General features: G+C 29.1%; 2 protein-coding genes across 2 annotated transcripts in view; one reads left to right on the top strand and one right to left on the bottom strand.

Moving 5' to 3' along the window:
• LOC119601323 overlaps positions 1-21,318 on the bottom strand; it is a 126,431-nt gene that overhangs the window by 69,638 nt on the left and 35,475 nt on the right. The window lies entirely within an intron of this gene.
• Positions 2,517-3,701, top strand: LOC119601321. The gene is made up of 3 exons (XM_037952166.1): positions 2,517-2,861; positions 2,917-3,610; positions 3,660-3,701. Exons 1-3 carry the CDS (start codon positions 2,842-2,844, stop codon positions 3,699-3,701), a joined length of 756 nt encoding a protein of 251 aa, XP_037808094.1. The 5' UTR covers positions 2,517-2,841.

The following is a 21,318-nucleotide window of genomic DNA, read 5'->3' as shown; positions in this document are numbered from 1 at the left end:
TGTGATCACCCCATAGGATTTTAGTGTTACTATTCACCGTTCTATTATTCCAAGTGGCATGATATTCTCTCTCTCTCTCTCGCTTTACAACTAGTTTAAATATTTCTAAAAACCATAATATGTTTGCATTGTTATCATTCTTTAGTTGTTGGAACAATAATTACGTTTCGGTGAATCATATACCTAATTGTCATAATTAATAAAATGTTTACAGTAACTAAAATATTGTTAAAATTTAATTAAAGTAACCTTAAAGTAACAATTATTGGTTTTTGATAGCAATGTATTGTTACAATGAACACCGAACGGTTTTGCATTCGTTCCCTTTTCTTTATAGCAAATATATTCACTCTTTTATTGTCGATTGTACCGAAAGGAACTGGTAACCATATGATGAAAAGCTTACCAATGGAAGAGTATCTGGCTATGGCTCTCTTACAGTCCAATACGGTCCTAGATTTAACCTTATCAGCCAGAAAATGTTAGACTCTGTTGGCGCCTTATTCAATGCCATTTATCTGGGATCAAGGTCTCACAGTTCTCGACAATTTTAGTTTCCGGGATGCGATCTATACAATTGTCTACTATATCCGGAATATATCGATGACCAGTCTGTAAACGACTTAGGTTAATTAGCGTAAAGACAAAAGTCGCTCGGCTGTGAGTTTTACCTCGTATCTTATTTCATCGATCGAAGGAATGTCCACAGTTTTGATCGACGTAGTTCTCATGGAACCACTTACATTCAAACTATGGCACTACGTTACACTTTCTGTCCATAAAGGGATTTATAGATAATTTTCGATAAATGTTCTCGTGTTAGAAAATTTTCGATAAATCCAGAGTTTTCAAAAAATTATCATTAACTGCTCCTATTAACCCCTTTCAGTTAAAATAACGCACAAAATTAAAATATCGATTTCAACACTGACTTCATTTCTGCTGTTGCTGCAACACTTGCAGCTTCTAATTAATGACTGATTCTTTCCACTCTTCAACCACAAAAATTCCTACAGCTGTTGTAAAAATGCTAATGATAATGGCCAACACTGGCTGGTCGGTCATAATGCTTTTTACTCAGGCAATTTTGATGAGGCGAAGCATCTTAAGAAGCTGTTTAAAATTCAACTTTTTCTTCTAAAGCCTCAGTAGAAAAAGAGTAAAGTTTATTTATATTTATTTTTTTATTAAGTATAAACAAAAATTTATAAAAAAAAACAATGAAAAACTGTGTGACGACATGCTAACATTAAAAATTTTCAAGACAATTTCATGTTACCAAGTTTACAAGTTCAACACTTGACTCTGGAAAATATTACACACACACACATACAAAAACTTAAGCCAGACTCCAAAGAATAAAAATCTTGCAAAAAGTTTTTATTATAGTGTTGTTTATAAATACATTAATATAATTCTTTATTTATTTTTTTGTTAAATAAAGAAATAACTAAAACAATTCATATCTTTTGGCTGTGTTGCAAAATAAAATAAAAAAATCTATGTGAAAATACTATCAAGCAGCAGTAGAGATACAGTACCAAAATCGTGCCCAAAGAAAGTTTCTTTTTTAATTTTTTCCTCCTTTCTTTCTCAGTCTGAATTTATTAGGTGGTTACAGTTTTTTTTACTTCTATTTTAGCTACTTTTTTTGCATTATGAACTTTATTGGTAGACCTAATCATATTATAACTTTTTTCATAGTTTTGGTTTTCTTTATTAAAAAATAAATATTGAAACGAAAACTGGAACGTGTGATTAAAGAACAATTTTTTTTTTGCTAAACAAGTTTTTTTCTTAAAATCATTTTTAAGATTTATTTTAATGAAGAATTAGCTTAAGTATAAATAATTGTAAAATTAATAATGAAAATTGAATTTATAATTGTTTAAGTTTTACCAATAAATTTCTTACTGATTCAACAAATGAAAGCTTGAAATTATAATTTTTAAAAATATCGTTATTTTTTTTTAGTCTAGTCTATAGTCTAGTCTATAGTCTAGTCTATAGTCTAGTCTATAGTCTAGTCTATAGTCTAGTCCATAGTCTAGTCTATAGTCTAGTCTATAGTCTAGTCTATAGTCTAGTCTATAGTCTAGTCTATAGTCTAGTCTATAGTCTAGTCTAGTCTAGTCTATAGTCTAGTCTATAGTCTAGTCTATAGTCTAGTCTATAGTCTAGTCTATAGTCTAGTCTATAGTCTAGTCTATAGTCTAGTCTATAGTCTAGTCTATAGTCTAGTCTATAGTCTAGTCTATAGTCTAGTCTATAGTCTAGTCTATAGTCTAGTCTATAGTCTAGTCTATAGTCTAGTCTATAGTCTAGTCTATAGTCTAGTCTATAGTCTAGTCTATAGTCTAGTCTATAGTCTAGTCTATAGTCTAGTCCAGGGATGTTAAAGTTGGTACAATTGTACTTTTTTTGGTACATTTTGACCTTCTAAAGTACCGTGGTACTACCGCGACTCATTTGATACAATTTAAAATGTTTTTCCCCTCTTTTTATTGTGTCTATTTCATTGCATTTATGATGTACAAAAACCACATGCAATTTGTTTATGTTGGCCAGAGTTGTAAAAGTCTGTCTTTTGTTTTTTGTTTGCATTTACGTTTGTAGTAGTATTCGCAACAACAAACACTAGTAAATTTGACAGTTTTCGCCTTTGTGAAGAAAAAAATATTCAACTGTGCTATAGACACCACTTGTAATGAATACACCTTGATATTGACACTTGTTTGTTTTGCTGAGCTTATTCAAATTCTGAAGTGAAAATATTTTTGTATTTTTACTTTTTATTTTTTAATTAAAACTAAAAAAACTAGTTTATTATTATATTTAGAAATGGATTTCGATGAAGCTGGGTAAGATATTATATATTATCAAGGTATTTGAAAATTAATTTTATTTTTTTTGTAGAACAAGCAAGCAGGCAAAACCGTACGTTGTACCATTTCGTGAGGAATGGGCAAAATTATTTCCATGGCTAGAAAAAGAAAAAGACGGAAAAGGCAAAAAATGTACTCTCTGTAGAGTTCCCATAATTGGTGGTGTTGCACACATAAAAAGACACGCCTCACGGGATGCCCACGTTAAAAACATGAATGCCACGAAAACTACCCCAAAAATTAATAATTTTTTGACCATCGCCGCTAGATGTCCTGTAGCAGAGTCGGCTAGAAAATTAGAAATAATGCTCAGTGCATTTGTAGCTGAGCATAACATTCCGTTTGCCACATTGGACCACCTCAACCACATAATAAAAAATGGTATAAACGACTCGCAAATTACTAAAAAATTTAATATATATAGACAAAAAGGTCAGCAAATCGTAACAAATCTAACTGGGCCTGAAAATACCACTTCAATTTCCAAATTTTGCCAAAATAATTACTATTCCTTAGTGATAGACGAAAGTACAGATTGCAGCATTTCTAAAAACTTACCTATAGTTATTCGAACTTTTGATGGTCAATGCCGAGATAGATTTTTAGGAATGGTGCAGCTAGAGGACTCCACTGCAAATGGTATATATGAAAGCACCATTAAAGCGCTACGTGAAAAAAATATTCCCATTCAAAATATGCTTGGCATTACAACGGACAATTGCGCGGTCATGATGGGATCTCAAAATGGAGTTCAAATTAAATTTAAAAATTTAGTGCCTCAATTATTTTCAAATGGGTGTATTTGCCACATTTTAAATTTAGCTTCTGTGGCTGCCGCAAAACTCGGAATTCCGAACGAAATTGATAAATTTATAAGAGATATTAACTACTATTTTTACAACAGTGCTAGTCGAAGAGTCGATTTTGTTAAATTCCAAGAATATTTCGGGGCTGATATTCACATAATATTTAAATATGCAACAACCAGATGGCTTTCTCGGCAAGAAGTCGTTGACCGGATTGTGGAACAATGGGAGCCACTACAATACTATTTTACCTTAGAAAATTTTGAGGAGGATGTCAGAAACGAAAAATTATTGTTTCTTTCATCAGGATTTAAAAATCCTTCTTTTAAATTGCATTTTTTATTTATGCAATATATACTTAAAATTATTAACATGGTTAATTTAGAAATGCAATCAGAAGATGCGCGAATTCATGTATTTTTACAAAGGCTAACTTTTTTATTCCGTCAAATAGCACGTAATTTCATGAGAAAAAATGTTTTGGATGACTGTGATATATCTATCGTAGACCTTTACAAAAATCACATGCCCATTGAAGAAATTTATTGCGGAACAGAAGTGGATTTATATATTTCTACAAATAATATCAATATTGATATTGTTAAAGAAATTAAAGAAAATGCCAAACAATTTTATATCAAATTTTGCGAAGTTTTAAGAACTAAAGTCAACTTTAATAACGAAGTATTAATGTGGTTCTAGTAAAAATGTTTCCGAATGAAATTGCTAATTTTGATTCAATTAATAATCAATTTAGAGCTTTAGCTGATGTCGAGCGACTGAAGTCGTTAAAAAATGAAAACATATGTGGTTTTTGGTCGGTAGTAGCTAATTTACAAAATGAGATGAATGTCCATATGTTTCCAGATATTTCTAGAGTCGTTGCTGGAATTTTATCCATTCCACATTCGTCTGCAAATGTGGAAAGAGTTTTTTCTTTTCAAAATATAATTAAAACTAAGGAAAGAAACAGACTACATGTGCCAACATTATCAAGTCTCATACAGACAAAAGATTGGTTAAGATCGACAAATTCATGCTGCTATGATGTAAAAATACCAAATAGTTTATTAACTAAACAAATAAGTTCCTGATTTTGATCTCATATTTTCATAAGACTTTTATGTACCTTATTTTATTCATACATATAATGTATGTTAATGTTAAGTTTTGTTTTTTATGTACAATTGAATTTTTATGTACTTTTTTATGTTTTAATAAATTTAAAAAAAAATGGTACCGCGAAGGTCCAAAAAGTACAATTTTTTTTGGAGGGTGGTACAAAATTGAAAACCCTATTTAACATCCCTGGTCTAGTCTATAGTCTAGTCTATAGTCTAGTCTATAGTCTAGTCTATAGTCTAGTCTATAGTCTAGTCTATAGTCTAGTCTATAGTCTAGTCTATAGTCTAGTCTATAGTCTAGTCTATAGTCTAGTCTATAGTCTGGTCTATAGTCTGGTCTATAGTCTAGTCTATAGTCTAGTCTATAGTCTAGTCTATAGTCTAGTCTATAGTCTAGTCTAGTCTATAGTATAGTCTAGTCTATAGTCTAGTCTATAGTCTAGTCTATAGTCTAGTCTATAGTCTAGTCTATAGTCTAGTCTATAGTCTAGTCTATAGTCTAGTCTATAGTATAGTCTATAGTATAGTCTATAGTCTAGTCTATAGTCTAGTCTATAGTCTAGTCTATAGTCTAGTCTATAGTCTAGTCTATAGTCTAGTCTATAGTCTAGTCTATAGTCTAGTCTATAGTCTAGTCTATAGTCTAGTCTATAGTCTAGTCTATAGTCTAGTCTATAGTCTAGTCTATAGTCTAGTCTATAGTCTAGTCTATAGTCTAGTCTATAGTCTAGTCTATAGTCTAGTCTATAGTCTAGTCTATAGTCTAGTCTATAGTCTAGTCTATAGTCTAGTCTATAGTCTAGTCTATAGTCTAGTCTATAGTCTAGTCTATAGTCTAGTCTATAGTCTAGTCTATAGTCTAGTCTATAGTCTAGTCTATAGTCTAGTCTATAGTCTAGTCTATAGTCTAGTCTATAGTCTAGTCTATAGTCTAGTCTATAGTCTAGTCTATAGTCTAGTCTATAGTCTAGTCTATAGTCTAGTCTATAGTCTAGTCTATAGTCTAGTCTATAGTCTAGTCTATAGTCTAGTCTATAGTCTAGTCTATAGTCTAGTCTATAGTCTAGTCTATAGTCTAGTCTATAGTCTAGTCTATAGTCTAGTCTATAGTCTAGTCTATAGTCTCTATAGTCTAGTCTATAGTCTAGTCTATAGTCTAGTCTATAGTCTAGTCTATAGTCTAGTCTATAGTCTAGTCTATAGTCTAGTCTATAGTCTAGTCTATAGTCTAGTCTATAGTCTAGTCTATAGTCTAGTCTATAGTCTAGTCTATAGTCTAGTCTATAGTCTAGTCTATAGTCTAGTCTATAGTCTAGTCTATAGTCTAGTCTATAGTCTAGTCTATAGTCTAGTCTATAGTCTAGTCTATAGTCTAGTCTATAGTCTAGTCTATAGTCTAGTCTATAGTCTAGTCTATAGTCTAGTCTATAGTCTAGTCTATAGTCTAGTCTATAGTCTAGTCTATAGTCTAGTCTATAGTCTAGTCTATAGTCTAGTCTATAGTCTAGTCTATAGTCTAGTCTATAGTCTAGTCTATAGTCTAGTCTATAGTCTAGTCTATAGTCTAGTCTATAGTCTAGTCTATAGTCTAGTCTACAGTCTAGTTTATAGTCTAGTCTATAGTCTAGTCTATAGTCTAGTCTATAGTCTAGTCTATAGTGTAGTCTATAGTCTAGTCTATAGTCTAGTCTATAGTCTCGTCTATAGTCTAGTCTATAGTCTAGTCTATAGTCTAGTCTATAGTCTAGTCTGTAGTCTAGTCTGTAGTCTAGTCTGTAGTCTTACTTTAAATCTTTCCGTTAGCTTTCCTTCAAACTTACATTTTTATGTTCTATTTTTTTAAATTTCTAAATATTATTTTTTTATAACTTTCAAAACTATAGCGAAAGAAATCAACTTAAAAAAGTAAAATCATAAATATCCTAAAGCTATTTTTGAATGATTTTCTGCCATAACTAATAATATTTTATGAGTAAAAGCATAAAGAAATACTGGAACTTAATATTTAAAGAGGCTAACTAATATGAAAAGAAAACTTAAAATTAAGAACAAAGATGGCAACCCAAAGATGACCCAAACTTAAGTTATTGTTAGAAGATAAAGAAAACAGAAATTGCTAAAAACACCAACACAAATCCATTAGAAGTAAGACATGCATTTTTGAAAAGAATTCAAACAATAATATTAAAATACATATTTTGCAAAACAATGACTAGTATGCATTTAACACTTTTGTTATTATTAAACAGAATTCCTATTTTAAAAGTAAATAGTTTTTTGCATAAGCCTCAGTTTTTTGCACATTTAGCTCAGTGGGTTGTTGTTATTTAGACGCTGGAATTGTTAATCATAAAAATTTAGTTCTTTTTGAAATCAATTTATTTGTTGCTGCCTACACTTGCACTTGTTAGTGACAATTTTATGCAACACAATTGTCATAACATGTGTTGATTGCATATCTAATTTGTTTAAAAAATATTTGTTATTGTGACTTTTTAGAAAGCAGCAATTTGTTGTAGTGTCAAAAAAATTGTACAATTTGATTTATGATAAGTATTATGTAAAAGTAATTATAAAAAGTTTAGTTATATAAACCTCAGAGATTATTATTGATTTTTAGTTTGTCGTTTTCGAGGCTAAGGAGAAGCAATGCGCTTTTCTATTTTAGATTAACATCAAATGCTTTTCTACCCAGTAAAATATTTTCAAATGTTGCTAATGAGTATTGTAGGTAGTTATTTAATACATTACTTGGTAATGGGTATATAGCCAATTGTCTATAGCGTATGTCTAATAGGGTATTATTTAGTGGTTCTGACCTTATCCGATATTAGAAGTTTTTTAAAGAAACATTGATTTTTACATTTGTGTAAAAACCATTTCAGATAGAATGGAGCATTGGGTAAGAGAATATACAATAAATATAGAAAATAACTGTAAAGCCGTATTTAAATCCGGAAAAGTCGAGTAAGCACATCTGTAACTAGTTATTTTTGGTCATTCTCGACCACCCAAAAAGTAAGTACTTACACTTTGTTCCAACATTACTTGCCCAATTACCGGGTAAGTAAAGATTTTGCTGGGTAGTAAGTCGGCTTAAGGATTCAACAGAAAAACTCTCAGAAATGTGGTCGTTATACCTAAAATGAAGAACTGCAAATCCTGTGCTAATGAAGGACTGCAAATCCTGTACACCCAAATGATGTGATCCCGGTCCATATTTATGACTTAACGACTTTCTCCAAAATGTTTAGGAAATCTCAGTCACAGGAATTCTTCAATATTGTAGTCTGTAGTACATTGTATTCTATAGTCTGCACTATAGTGTAGTCTATAGTCTGGACTATATTCTAGTCAATAGTAACTATACAACTTTACTATTAGTGACATTGTGAATACATAGCCTTGCATCATTCAGTGCTTTCAATTCTAATGTGATAAGATCGAAACGGGTCCGCATTTAGTATATTCGTTCTGCGAATTAGCATTCAAAAAGTCGAAACGAATGTTAACTAGTCTCTCTGACACAAACAAGGATCTGTGCTCCTGTGCACTTATTAGAAACTATTCTTCGCACCTCAAATGTAATTATTATTACAAATTTTTGAGAATTTTTCTAACTTTGGAATAAGTTTGATAAATTGATTATTTTAGGAAACATTTATGCTAAATTCTCTTCTATCAAGACAATTTTTGATAAGCTCGTAATTTAAAGAGAAATTCTTGATTAGAAAAAATCTCGAATTATCTACGACATCGATTGTGATTTAGAAAAATATGTTACCTTATTCAATATTTATAGCAATTAGAACAATTAGAAATAGACAAGAAATAAAACAAAATTTAGTAAGAATTTCTTAAAAAAGTGTTTAATATTGAAAATCACGCATTATCTAATAACTTATAAGTAATGCATAAAGTATATAGTAGGTAGACATTACAAAAAATATTATACTAAAATATCATGTCATTAACAAGTCGCTACATAATTCAAAGTAAAATTAAATTCTATGTATTTGGGATTAATAAAATCTACTTTTATTTATCTTACATGGAAGTGCTTACAATGCTAGTTATTTATAATTGTTTAAATGTCAACAGCTTTTTTACAAAAAATTTTGCAAAATTTCCCATATCCTCATAGATTTCTTCACAAACACTTGCCTTTATTGTCGCTGGTTACCAAGTTCAAATAAAAATTTCTCTTTTATTTGAAAGAAAAAAAATGATTTTCAATTTTATTTAAGCGATAATACTTAATCACGGTATCATTGTTTATTTAACGCCATCCTCATTTAAGTTATTTATTTAATATTTTTTTTTTTTCTACAATATATTTTTTAGTATTTTCCTTCTTACACCACACACATGAGATCATAATCACAGTGACCTCATTTTCTACAGGTTCGTTCTTCCTTTAACAGAAAAAAAAACTCTGACAAATAGAAAACCCAAACCAGAATAACAAAAGAAATAAAAACTTTTATTTATTACAAAGTTTATAGAAGAAGTTTTTTTACTCTAAGACATACATACATAAGTTTAATGTACCGCATTATCGGCCATAAACAATTAACCAATTTTCTATAAAAGAGAAGAAGAAAAAAGAAAACTGCAGCTAACAGTTACTATCATTAGTTTATACAAAGTTTATGCAATAAAAACAATATTTCTCACCAGACACAATAAACAGACAACAACCTTTATAAAAAAATTTAAGAAAAAAAACAACAATAAATTCACTTTACTTCAAGAGGAGTCATCTGAGAACTACTCACATGATCACTTAGAGAAAATTGAAAATAATTATAAAAACTCAAAATACATAAACACTTGTCTAAAGCAAAAGGAATTTTCAATGTGAAAAATTTTTTTCGAATAAGAAATTTAAAACTTTTTTTCTTTTAGAGGGAGTTATTAAACTTCATAATCTTATCAGTTTCTTAAGATCATCAATATGTTCAAGCTCTTTAAATTTATATAAAGTTTTTTTTTTTCTCTTTAATGAGTTTTATTTTAGTTTTTTTTTTCAAAATTATGTGAATTTTTTTTAAAGGAAAAAAGTATTTTGTTTGCCCGTTAAACCTTATTGAGGTTTTTAACTAATTTATAGCATTTATTTATCAAGATTTTACAAATTTTTTCCATTCTTTGCTTAGCACTCTTTTATAAGAATGATGTGTTAAAGAAAATTGATTTTTGGGTTTTTTCTCTACAACTTAACATCTTGGCCAAACAGCCATCGCCAGTCATATACATAGTGTTTGCTTTAGAAAGATTATCTTTCTAGTGAGTTTTTAATGAAATTTTATGGTGAATTTGGGGCTCTTTTCATATAATAGACTGTATTTAAGCGCCATAAAAAAGTACGGCTTGGAAAATGTGATTAATTGTAGATAGAGTTTAAGAGTAACACTTAAAAGTGCTAAATAAGTTTTTCCATTAAGTTACTGTGTGGCATGAAGATATTATCATACTGGTATCACATTTTTTTTCTCTCTCTCCTATTGTGGTGAAAAGTGTTGTTTTGTTTGTTATTTAGCGGTAAAGTTTTAATTTTCTAGGAAAATTGTAATTGAATTTTGACATGCGAAAGTTATAAAGTGGATCTTTGGTGGTTTTTTAACACATGATTAGCTTGAGTTGTAGTTAGGGGTGTGGTCTTTAATTTGTTGTGTTCAAAAGTTAGGAAAGTAATTGTTTTTACAAGATCAGTCAACAATGAGTGTAATTGAAAGAATTTAGAGCATTTAAGTTTTTAAACTTTTTTTAGGGCAATACTTATTTGAAGTTTTCATTAACATTGCCATTTATCCAAATTTATTTATCTCTTTTTTGCAAAGAAACTTTATCCTTTTGATAAACTTTCTATAGAAAACTTCTCCTTAAAGTGTATATTTTATCTCTAGAAAAGTTCTTTGCAAAGTGGAAAATTTGTCTATAGAAAAGTTTCCCCAGAGTGGAAAATTTTTCTGTAGAAAAGTTCTCCTCAAAGCGAACTTCATTTCTGTAGAAAAATTCTCTTCAAAGTTTAAAATTTTTCTATGAAAATGTTCTCCTCAAAGTTAACAACTTTTCTTTAGAAATATTCTCTACAAAGTGGATATCTTTTCTATAGAAATTTTCTCTCCAAAGTCGACAACTTTTCTACAGAAATGTCATCCTCTAAGGAAATACGTTTCTATAGAAAAGTATTCCCTAAAGGGTAAAACTTTTCTATAGAAATGTTATCCTTAAATTGAACAACTATTCTATAGAAATGTCCTCCTCAAAGTCGACACCTTTTTTTATAGAAATTTTCTTCTCAAAACGGACAATTTTCTATTGAAAATTCCTTCTCAAAGTAAAAAAGGTACAAATTTTTTATAAGACTTTTATATTGAAATGTTCTAATCAAAGTGAACTTTTCTATTGAAAGCACTTCTTCAAAAAATACAACTTTTCTATAGAAAAGTCTTCTACACGATTTTTTAAAAAAAATGTTCTCCCAAAGTAGACAAATTTTCTTTAGAAAAGGCCCTTAAAATGGACTATAGAAATGTTGTACTGAAAATGGACTACTATTCTACACAAAAGTTGTCTTCAAAGTAGACCACTTTTCTATAGAAAAACTGTCCTCAAAGTGGACCGTTTTATTATAGAAAAGTTGTCCTCTACGTGGGCTGCTTGTCTATAGAAAAGTTGTCCTCTTGTGGACTGCTTGTCTATAGAAAAGTTGTCCTCAAAGTGGACCGCTTTTCTATAGAAAAGTTGTCCTCAAAGTTGACTGCTTTAGAAAAGTCCTTCTCAAACTGGACATATTCTCTATAGAAGAAGTCTTTCTCAAAGATGGCAAATTTTCCATATAAATGTTCTACTCAAAGTAGACGACTTTTCTATAGAAGTTTTCTTCCAAAAGTGGTTAACTTTTCTTGAGGAAAGTCCTCTTCAAAGTGAACAAGTCCTATTCCAAGTGTACGACTTTTTTATAGAAATGTTCTCCTCAAAGTGAACAACTTTTCTATAAAAAAAGTTGTTCTCAAAGTTATAGTTCCCTATAGAAAAGTAGATTTTTTTTAAGTTCCTAAATATACAAATTTTCTTTATAAAAATTTTCTTCGATTTAAAAAATGTTGTCCTCAAAGTGGACTGCTTTTCTATAGAAAAGTTGTCCTCAAAGTGTACTGCTTTTCTATAGAAAAGTTGTCCTCAAAGTGGACTGCTTTTCTATAGAAAAGTTGTCCTCTGATTGGACTACTTTTCTATAGAAAAGTTGTCCTCAGATTGGACTACTTTTCTATAGAAAAGTTGTCCTCAGATTGGACTACTTTTCTATAGAAAAGTTGTCCTCAGATTGGACTACTTTTCTATAGAAAAGTTGTCCTCAGATTGGATTGTTCTCAAAGTGGACTACTTTTCTATAGAAACGTTGTTCTCAAATTGGACTGCTTTTCTATAGAAAAGTTGTCCTCAGATTGGATTGTTCTCAAAGTGGACTACTTTTCGATAGAAATGTTGTTCTCAAAGTGGACTAGTTTTCTATATAAAAGTTGTACTCAAATTGGACTGCCTTCAAGGTGCACCACTTTTCTATAGAAAAGTTCTCCTCAAACTGAAATGCTTTTCCATACAAAAATACTTCTTACTTGTCTCAGTTGTCTCAGAGTAAGCTTCTTTTCAATAGAATAGATGTCCTTCATATGAACTACTTTTCTGTAGAAAAAGATGTCCTCAAAGTGAAGTACTTTCTATGGAAAAGTTGTCCATTTAAAAAAAAAATTCTATAGAAAATATAAATTCTCCCAAAAACTTAAGAATTATCTATAAAACGCAGGCACATGTGTTGGTACATTTTAAGCTATCTATTACTAAGCTACTTCCTTGTAATACTAACAGCAGCTATAAAAATGTTAAACAATTATATAATATCATTACCATGTTCCTCTAAAAGACTAATTGGTCAACAGAAAATTTAAAAAAAAAATATGTAAAATATTTGCTTTTGACTTTTCCAGCAGCCAAAGTTTAAGAATGTCCAATATACAGTTTTTCTCTCTCTCTTTAATTTTATCTCGTAAGATCTTTTTCCTACACACTCTTACACACAAACCACTAAAATTCCTTTCAAATTAAATGTACGTTTTAAATACATTTTACACAAATACTATGACATTTTTTCTATTTTTTCGAAATGTCGTTGTTTGAGTGTCTTTTAAATGAACATTTAACATGATATTCAAATGAGTTTGAGATTTAAAATTTTCTTATTTAAATGAATTTTATTTTTCTATTGCCACTTTTCTAATACTTGAACGATTTTCTTTGGTTTTCAGTTTTTGTTTTTATTGCTGTTTGTTACTCAAATCTTTTGCAATTGTACTTGTTTCTGTAGCTTTATTTTTTCATTAATCTAAATATACAACATGAGTTTAAGCACGCGCAGAATGTAAAAATTAGAAAATGTGCAAAATAAAAATAGGAAAAAAATATATAATAGTAAAATGTACAAAAAAAAAACCGTTTAAATATCAATCTTGAAAGACCAGTTGTTTGAATCTGGCTATGAGGAATAGATGAAGAAGAGGTATTACATGTAACAACAAAAACAGGAAGACTAAAAGCTAGAAAAATAAATTGAATGGAATCAGAATTAGAATCTAAGTTAGAAGCTGCAGCAACACTTAAAGAACTAAGCATCGTATACTTTAAAATATTGCAACTGCTGTAAGAATCTGGCTAATGTGTTAGTCTGTTTAATGTAAGAATTTAAGCTTTGAGTATGAAATAAGACAAGATAAGGCAACAACTTTTAAAATTTTTAGCCAGGACTTTAGGGAGATTCAGGATATTTTTGAAAAAAAATGTTGCTTTTAAAAATTGTTCTTAATATGAACTACTCTACTATAAAAAGTTTTTCTACTCAAAAAATGACAAACTTTTTTATAGTAGACTACTTTTCTATAGAAAATTTGTCATCAAAGTTGACAGCTTTTCTATAGAAAAGTTGTCGTCTAAATGGATTGCTTTTCTATAGAAAAGTTGTCCCTAAAGTGGGCAACTACTCTACTATAAAAAGTTGTTCTACTCAAAAAATGACAAACTTTTTTATAGTAGACTACTTTTCTATAGAAAATTTGTCATCAAAGTTGACAGCTTTTCTATAGAAAAGTTGTCGTCTAAATGGATTGCTTTTCTATAGAAAAGTTGTCCCTAAAGCGGATTGATTTTCCATAGGAAAGTTGTCCTCAAAGTGGATTGCTTATCTGTAGAAAAGTTGTCCTCAAAATAGATTACTTTTCTATAGAAAAGTTTTCCTAAAAATGGACTACTTTTCTATAGAAAAGTTGTCCTCAAAGTGGATTGCTTTTCTACAGAAAAGTTTTCCTAAAAGTGGATTGCTTTTCTATAGAAAAGTTGTCCTCAAAGTGGATTGCTTTTCTACAGAAAAGTTGTCCTCAAAATAGACCACTTTTCTATAGAAAAGTTGACCTCAAAGTTGACTACTTTTCTACAGAAAAGTTGTCTTCAAAGTAGACTACTTTACCCTCAAAGTAGACCACTTTTCTATAGAAAAGTTGTCCTCAAATTGGACTACTTTTCTATGGAAAATTTTCATTAAAGTTGACTGCCTTTCTATAGAAAAGTTGTCGTCAAGGTGGACTGCTTTTCTATAAAAAAGCTGTCGTCAAAGTAGACTACTTTTCTTTAGAAAATTTGTCCTCAAAGTGGACTACTTTTCTATAGAAAAGTTGTCCTCAAAATGGACTGCTTTTCTTTAGAAAATTTGTCCTCAAATAGACTACTTTTCTATAGAAAAGTTGTCCTCAAAGTAGATTACTTTTCTATAGAAAAGTTGTCCTCAAAGTGGACTTCTTTTCTACAGAAAAGTTGTCCTCAAAGTTGTCTACTTTTCTATAGAAATGCTGTCCTCAATGTGGTCTGTTTTACTATAGAAAAGTTGTTCTCAAATTGGACTACTTTTCAATAGAAATGTTGTCCCTAATGTGGACTACTTTTCTATATAAAAGTTGTCCTGAAAGTGGATTGCTTTTCTATAGAAAAGTTGTCTTCAAAGTGAATTGCTTTCTATAGAAAAGTTGTCCTCAAAGTGGACTGCTTTTCTATAGAAATGCTGTCCTCAATGTGGCCTGTTTTACTATAGAAAAGTTGTTCTCAAATTGGACTACTTTTCAATAGAAAAGTTGTTCCTAATGTGGACTACTTTTCTATATAAAAGTTGTCCTCAAACTGGACTGCTTTTCTATAGAAAAGTTGTCCTCAAAGTGGACTGCTTTTCTATAGAGAAGTTGTCCTCAAAGTGGATTGCTTTTCTATAGAAAAGTTGTTCTCAAAGTAGACTGCTTTTCTATAGAAAAGTTGTCCTTAAAGTGGACCTCTTTTCTATAAAAAAGTTGTTATCGAAGTAGACTGTTTTTGTATAGAAAAGTTCTCCTCAAAGTGAATGTTAGTTGTCACAGAGGAAGCTTCTTTTCTATAGACAAGATGTCCTTAATGTGAACTACATTTCTGAGTAAGGTACTTTCTACGGAAAAGTTGTTCCCAAAAAGTGGTTTACTTTTCTATAGAAAAGTTGTCCTCAAAGTAAACTACGTTTTTGTAGAAAAGATGTTCTGAATAAGACATACTTCTATAGAAAGACGTCCTCTAAATCATTCCCATAGAAAAGTTGTCCTCAAGGTCGACAAACGTTTTATAGAAAAGTTGTCCAATGTACTATTTCCTTTAGGAAATCTCACAATCATTAAAACTTTTAAAACGTTAAGTCTAATTGCTAATCCTATAATAAAAATCTTAAAGAATGATCCTCCTTACTATTAAAACTAAAAGCCTACACGTTATAATATTTCTATATCATTGAATTCAAATCGAAGAGTTCATTCAATTCTTCAACCATTTATCAAATACAATTTTCAACACAATAAATAAACCTTATGTCTGCCATTCAGAGAAAAAAAAAACGAAAAACTTCAATATTTACATATCAGAGATAAATATTCATTTATCCTGCTACAGAACAATTCTGACTATTTTATATATATATATTTTTTTTTCTAAATGCTCTTCAAAAAAATTTTTTTTTCTTTTTTTATTATTTTGTCATTTTTATTTGAACAAGTTTAGCTTTTTTTCATCTTTAGTTTCGTATATTTAACGATTTACTTCTATTTTGCATTTCATTTACGGTAATTATAAAACTCTACTCTTACGAGTAGCAAACAAACTTTTCTTATGCAAATAAACAAACAAATAAATAAATACAATTTTCTTTAATGTCAAATACAAGTCAGAAAACGTTAAATTGTGCTGGCTGTTTGTTTATTCAGGCTAATTCATAAAACCAGCATTTTTCTCTGCCATAGAACCGCCATTTGTCTGGTTGCCTTCCTGATTTGGTTGACTTTTTTTTTCTACTCTTCATCGTTTGGCTATTTACGTTTGGCTTAAGATATTATCAATGCCAAATGCCGCTTAGAGTAAAAAAAGCTACTTAAAATGCTTTGGACCAAGTCGTTTATAGATGGCCAAGTTGAAAATATATTTTATAACTGTGCTGCTTTATGTATTTGTCGTATGTAGTTGCAATTGTGATCAAAGTCGTCATCGTCATCATAGTCATTATCATTGTTGTTATTATGTTTGTTTGCTGTTGTTGTTGTTATTGTAGTTGTATTAAGAGTGTGTTAAATATGCTGTAGCTGCTGGTATTAGCTTTTGCCAGCTTAAATAACTTAAACTATAGCCAGTTGAAAATTTATTTGCCTCTGACTCTAACTTGTCTTTTACTACCATATCTTTACAAATGTATTTTATATATAAAAAGTACATAGTTATACTATATACATACATATGAATGTATGTATGTTTTAATATAGCTGGAGTTGAGTTGAGAAAATTAGGCCAAACAATTTAATACTCAATTGTTGAAAGAGTCTCTGATCGTAAAAGCTGCTGCCGTTTTGTGGCATACGTCCGACTTACTACATGCTGCATTTTTATTATTATTTTTCGAAATTTACAAAGTTGTTTATTTATTTTATTAGCAGCAATAAAATGCGTTTTTTCCTGCTTACTTTTAAAGATTTAAGATTAACAAAAAAAACTGCATCTTGTAGTTAAACAAAATTTCATTTTATTACCTCCAAAGAGAGAGTACAACAACCAAGTGAAATAAATTTTCGTTACCTGTTTCATAAAGTTCAGATATTGATATGAATTGTTCAATTGCTAGATTCTTGAATGAATTAATTAACAGGAAGTACGTTTTCATTTTAATTAAAAGAAATTAGCTAAAACAGATAGAGACAGGTTTATGTTTAAACCGTACAGTTTTTTTGGGGTGATTTAATCAGGTTTTCAGCAAAAAAACAACTACAGAAAAAACTTTAATTACACTTAAAAGAACAAATTGGAATAAAGCTTTCTATAGAAAAGTTATTTCAGGTTTATTTAAGATAATAAAATTTAACACTTCTTTATTTATTTTTAGATCTAAAGTAGTTAAAAATAAATTAAAATACAGACACATATTCTAAGGAAAGAATGATGGAAAATTATGTTAAATTTGTAGACATTTTTTAAGGACAACTTCTCTATCGAAAATAAGTAGACTAATTTTCGATGGATGAGGATGATTTTTGTATAGAAAAGTAGTCCACTTTGGAGACAACTTTTTTATAAAGATGTAGTCCACTTTGGAGACAACTTTTCTACAGAAATGTAGTCCAATTTGAGGACAACTTTTCTATAGAAAAGTACTCCACTTTGAGGACAACTTTTCCATAGAAAAGTAGTCTACTTGGAATACAAATTTTCTATAGAAAACTAGCCCAATTTGAGGACAAATTTTCTCTAGAAAAGTAATCCACTTTAAGGACAACTTTTCTATAGAAAAGTAGTCCACTTTGAGGACAAGTTTCTATAAAAAAGTAGTAGTCCATTTTGAGAAAAGTATTCTACTTTGAGGACAACTTTACTATAGAAAAGTAATCTAGTTTAAAGACAACTTTTCTATAGAAAAGTAGTCTACTTAGAGGAAAAATTTTCTATAGAAAAGTAGTGCACTTTGAAGACAACTTTTCTATAGAAAAGTAGTCCACTTTGAGGACAATTTTCTTTAGAAAAGTAGTCTACTTTGAGGACAACTTTTCTATAGAAAAGTAGTCTACTTTGAGGACTTTTCTATAGAAAAATAGTAGGCCCCTTTTTAGAAAAGTAGTCTACTTTGAGGACAATTTTACTACAGAAAAGTAGTCTAGTTTGAGAACAACATTTCTATAGAAAAGTAGTCTACTTAGAGGAAAAGTTTTCTATAGAAAAGTAGTGCACTTTGAAGACATCTTTTCTATAGAAAAGTAGTCTATTTTGAGGACAACTTTTCTATAGAAAAATAGTCTACTTTGAGGACAACTTTTCTATAGAATAGTAGTCTACTTTGAGGACAACTTTTCTATAAAAAAGTAGTAGGCCCCTTTTTAGAAAAGTAATCTACTTTGAGGACAATTTTACTACAGAAAAGTAGTCTAGTTTGAGAACAACTTTTCTATAGAAAAGTAGTCTACTTAGAGGAAAGGTTTTCTATAGAAAAGTAGTGCACTTTGAAAACAACTTTTCTATAGAAAAGTAGTCTACTTTGAGGACAACTTTTCTTTAGAAAAGTAGTCTACTTTGAGGAGAACTTTTCTATAGAAACGTTGTGTACGTGAGGACTACTTTTCTATAGAAAAGTAGTCTACTTGAGGACAATTTTTCTATAGAAAAGTAGTCTACTTAGAGGACAACTTTTCTATAGAAATGTATACTGGTTTGAGAACAACTTTTCTATAGAAAAGTAGTCCACTTTGAGGAAACTTTTTCTATAAAAAAGTAGTCCACTTGGAGGAAAGCTTTTCTCTAAAAAAGTGGGATAACTTTTCTATAGAAAATTAGTAGTCCACTTTGAGAAAAGTAGTCTACTTTGAGGACAACTTTTCTATAGAAAAGTAATATACTTTGGGGATCGGCTTGAGGACAACTTTTCTATAGAAAAATAATACACTTTGAGGACAATTTTTCTATAGAAAAGTAGTCTACTTTGTGGACAACTTTTTTATAGAAAAGTAGTCTACTTTGGGGACAACTTTTCTATATAAAAGAAATCTACTTTGAGGACAATTTTTCTATAGAAAAGTAGTTTACTTTGAGGACAACTTTTCTATAGAAAAGTTGACGACAACTTTTCTATAAGAAAGTAGTCCACTTTGAGGACAAGTATAAAAGTGGATCACACTTTAATAACAATTTGAAAAAATCCATTTTTAGGCAGAAAATGTTTCTTTTCATTTTTATGACAAATTCTCAACATAATCATGAAATTAGCTTCTCACATTTTCATCTAAATTTTAACTTAATTAAACAAAGTATTTAAGTCATTTATTGTTAAACTCAAGCATTCGATTTAAAAGAATCTTAATAACAACAAAATCTTATGAAAACTTCTTTTGATTATAAACACCAGCATAAACTACTTAAGTTAATCAATTGAATTTAACAATAAATATTTATATATTTACCTAAGCAATTTGTCAGTTAGAATTTAGGCTAAATACCGTCAATTCCATAAAAATAAATACAGGAAAAACCAACAAATTTATATAACTGAATGTGTTGGAATATTTTTTTTTATTTTGCAAGTAATAAATTTGATTTAAATTGTTGTGGCGTGAATAATCAATTACCACAGCCATCATGTATAACAACAAATAGACAAATATGCTAAAATCTTGTGAACATGAATGGATTTTGGTTTCAAGCGCTGATATTGAGTTGACAGCTATTAAGGCAATCAAAACTAACATGATTTTATGAGCTAGAATAACAAGCGTTTTTTTCTCGCTTCTCCTTCTAGTTTCATTTTAATTTATACTGACGCAAAAATAAAATCTTAACCCACTTTAGGTGAGAATATAGGCTGTTAGCTTAATTTCTAGCTTAAGGCTAATAAAAGCGCAAAAAAACTCAATATTTTTTATGATTATGCTTAGCAGTTATAATCTGTTTATTAGAAAACTTTAGTTTTGTGTTCGTCTGTTAGAAAAAAGGTTAACAATAAATTATAGAAATTAGCAAGAATATTAAAAAATATTGAATAAATAATTTGAAATATTATTGCCAAACATAAGATTGACCCAATTTTGAAGTTATTATTCATTCTATCATAAAAAAGAAATTAGTGCGTTTAAATTTTCTGTGAAACTTTAAATATTTTATTAAAATACACACCTAAATCCATCTATAGAAAAGTATCTCACACTGTGCTAATTTTTTCCATAGTTGTTTACAAAATGCATATTTTTTCTATAGAAATGTTGTTTAGAAATGCACAATTTTTCTATAGAAAAGTTGCTTACAAAAAGCTGAATTTGTCTTTAGAAAAGTTGTTTACAAAATGCAATATTTTTTAAACTATTGTTTACAAAAAGTACAATTTGTTTACAAAATACACATTTTTTATAGAAAAGTTGTTTACAAAATGCACTATTTTTCTGTAGAAAAGTTGTTTACAAAATGCATAATTTTTCTATTGAAAATTTGTTTACAAAATGCATAATTTTTCTATAGAAAAGTTGTTTACAAAATGCACAATTTTTCTAGACAAATCTTGTTTACAAAATGTTTTAAGAAAAGTTGTTTACAAAATGTAAAATTTTTGTATAGAAAAGTTGTTTACAAAATGCACTATTTTCCTATAGTAAACCTGTTTACAAAAAGCAGAATTTGTCTTTAGAAAAGTTGTTTACAAAAAGTACAATTCGTCTTTAGAAAAGTTGTTTACAAAATGCACAATTAGTATTTAGAAAAGTTGCAAAATTTTTCTATAGAAATGTTTACAAAATGCACAATTTTAATATGGAAAATTTGTTTACAAAATGCATAATTTGTCTTTAGAAAAGTAGTTTACAAAATGCACTATTTTCCTATAGTAAAGTTGTTTACAAAAAGTAGAATTTGTCTTTAGAAAAGATGTTTACAACAAGCACAATTTGTCTTTAGAAAAGTTGTTTGCAAAATACACAATTTGTCTTTAGAAAAGTTGTTTCCAAATTGCAAAATTTTTCTATAGAAATGTTGTTTACAAAATGCACAATTTTAATATAGAAAACTTGTTTACAAAATGTATAATTTTCCTATAGTAAAGTTGTTTACAAAAAGCAGAATTTGTCTTTAGAAAAGTTGTTTTCAAAATGTACAATTTTTCTATAGGAAAGTTGTTTCCAAATTGCAAAATTTTTCTATAGAAATGTTGTTTACAAAATGCACAATTTTAATATAGAAAACTTGTTTACAAAATGTATAATTTGTCTTTAGAAAAATAGTTTACAAAATGCACTATTTTCCTATAGTAAAGTTGTTTACAAAAAGCACAATTTGTCTTTAGAAAAGTTGTTTTCAAAATCTACAATTTTTCTATAGGAAAGTTGTTTACAAAATGGAAAATTTTTTTGTAGAAAAATTGTCCACGAAACG

The sequence above is a fragment of the Lucilia sericata genome, unplaced genomic scaffold (genome assembly GCF_015586225.1).
Source record: "Lucilia sericata isolate MDLA Ls3-8-SP2 unplaced genomic scaffold, ASM1558622v1 Contig000156F_arrow, whole genome shotgun sequence".
Classification (NCBI taxonomy): Eukaryota; Metazoa; Arthropoda; class Insecta; order Diptera; family Calliphoridae; genus Lucilia; species Lucilia sericata.
Note: the sequence above shows the minus strand (reverse complement) of the source record. Positions and strands in the feature narration are given on the sequence as shown.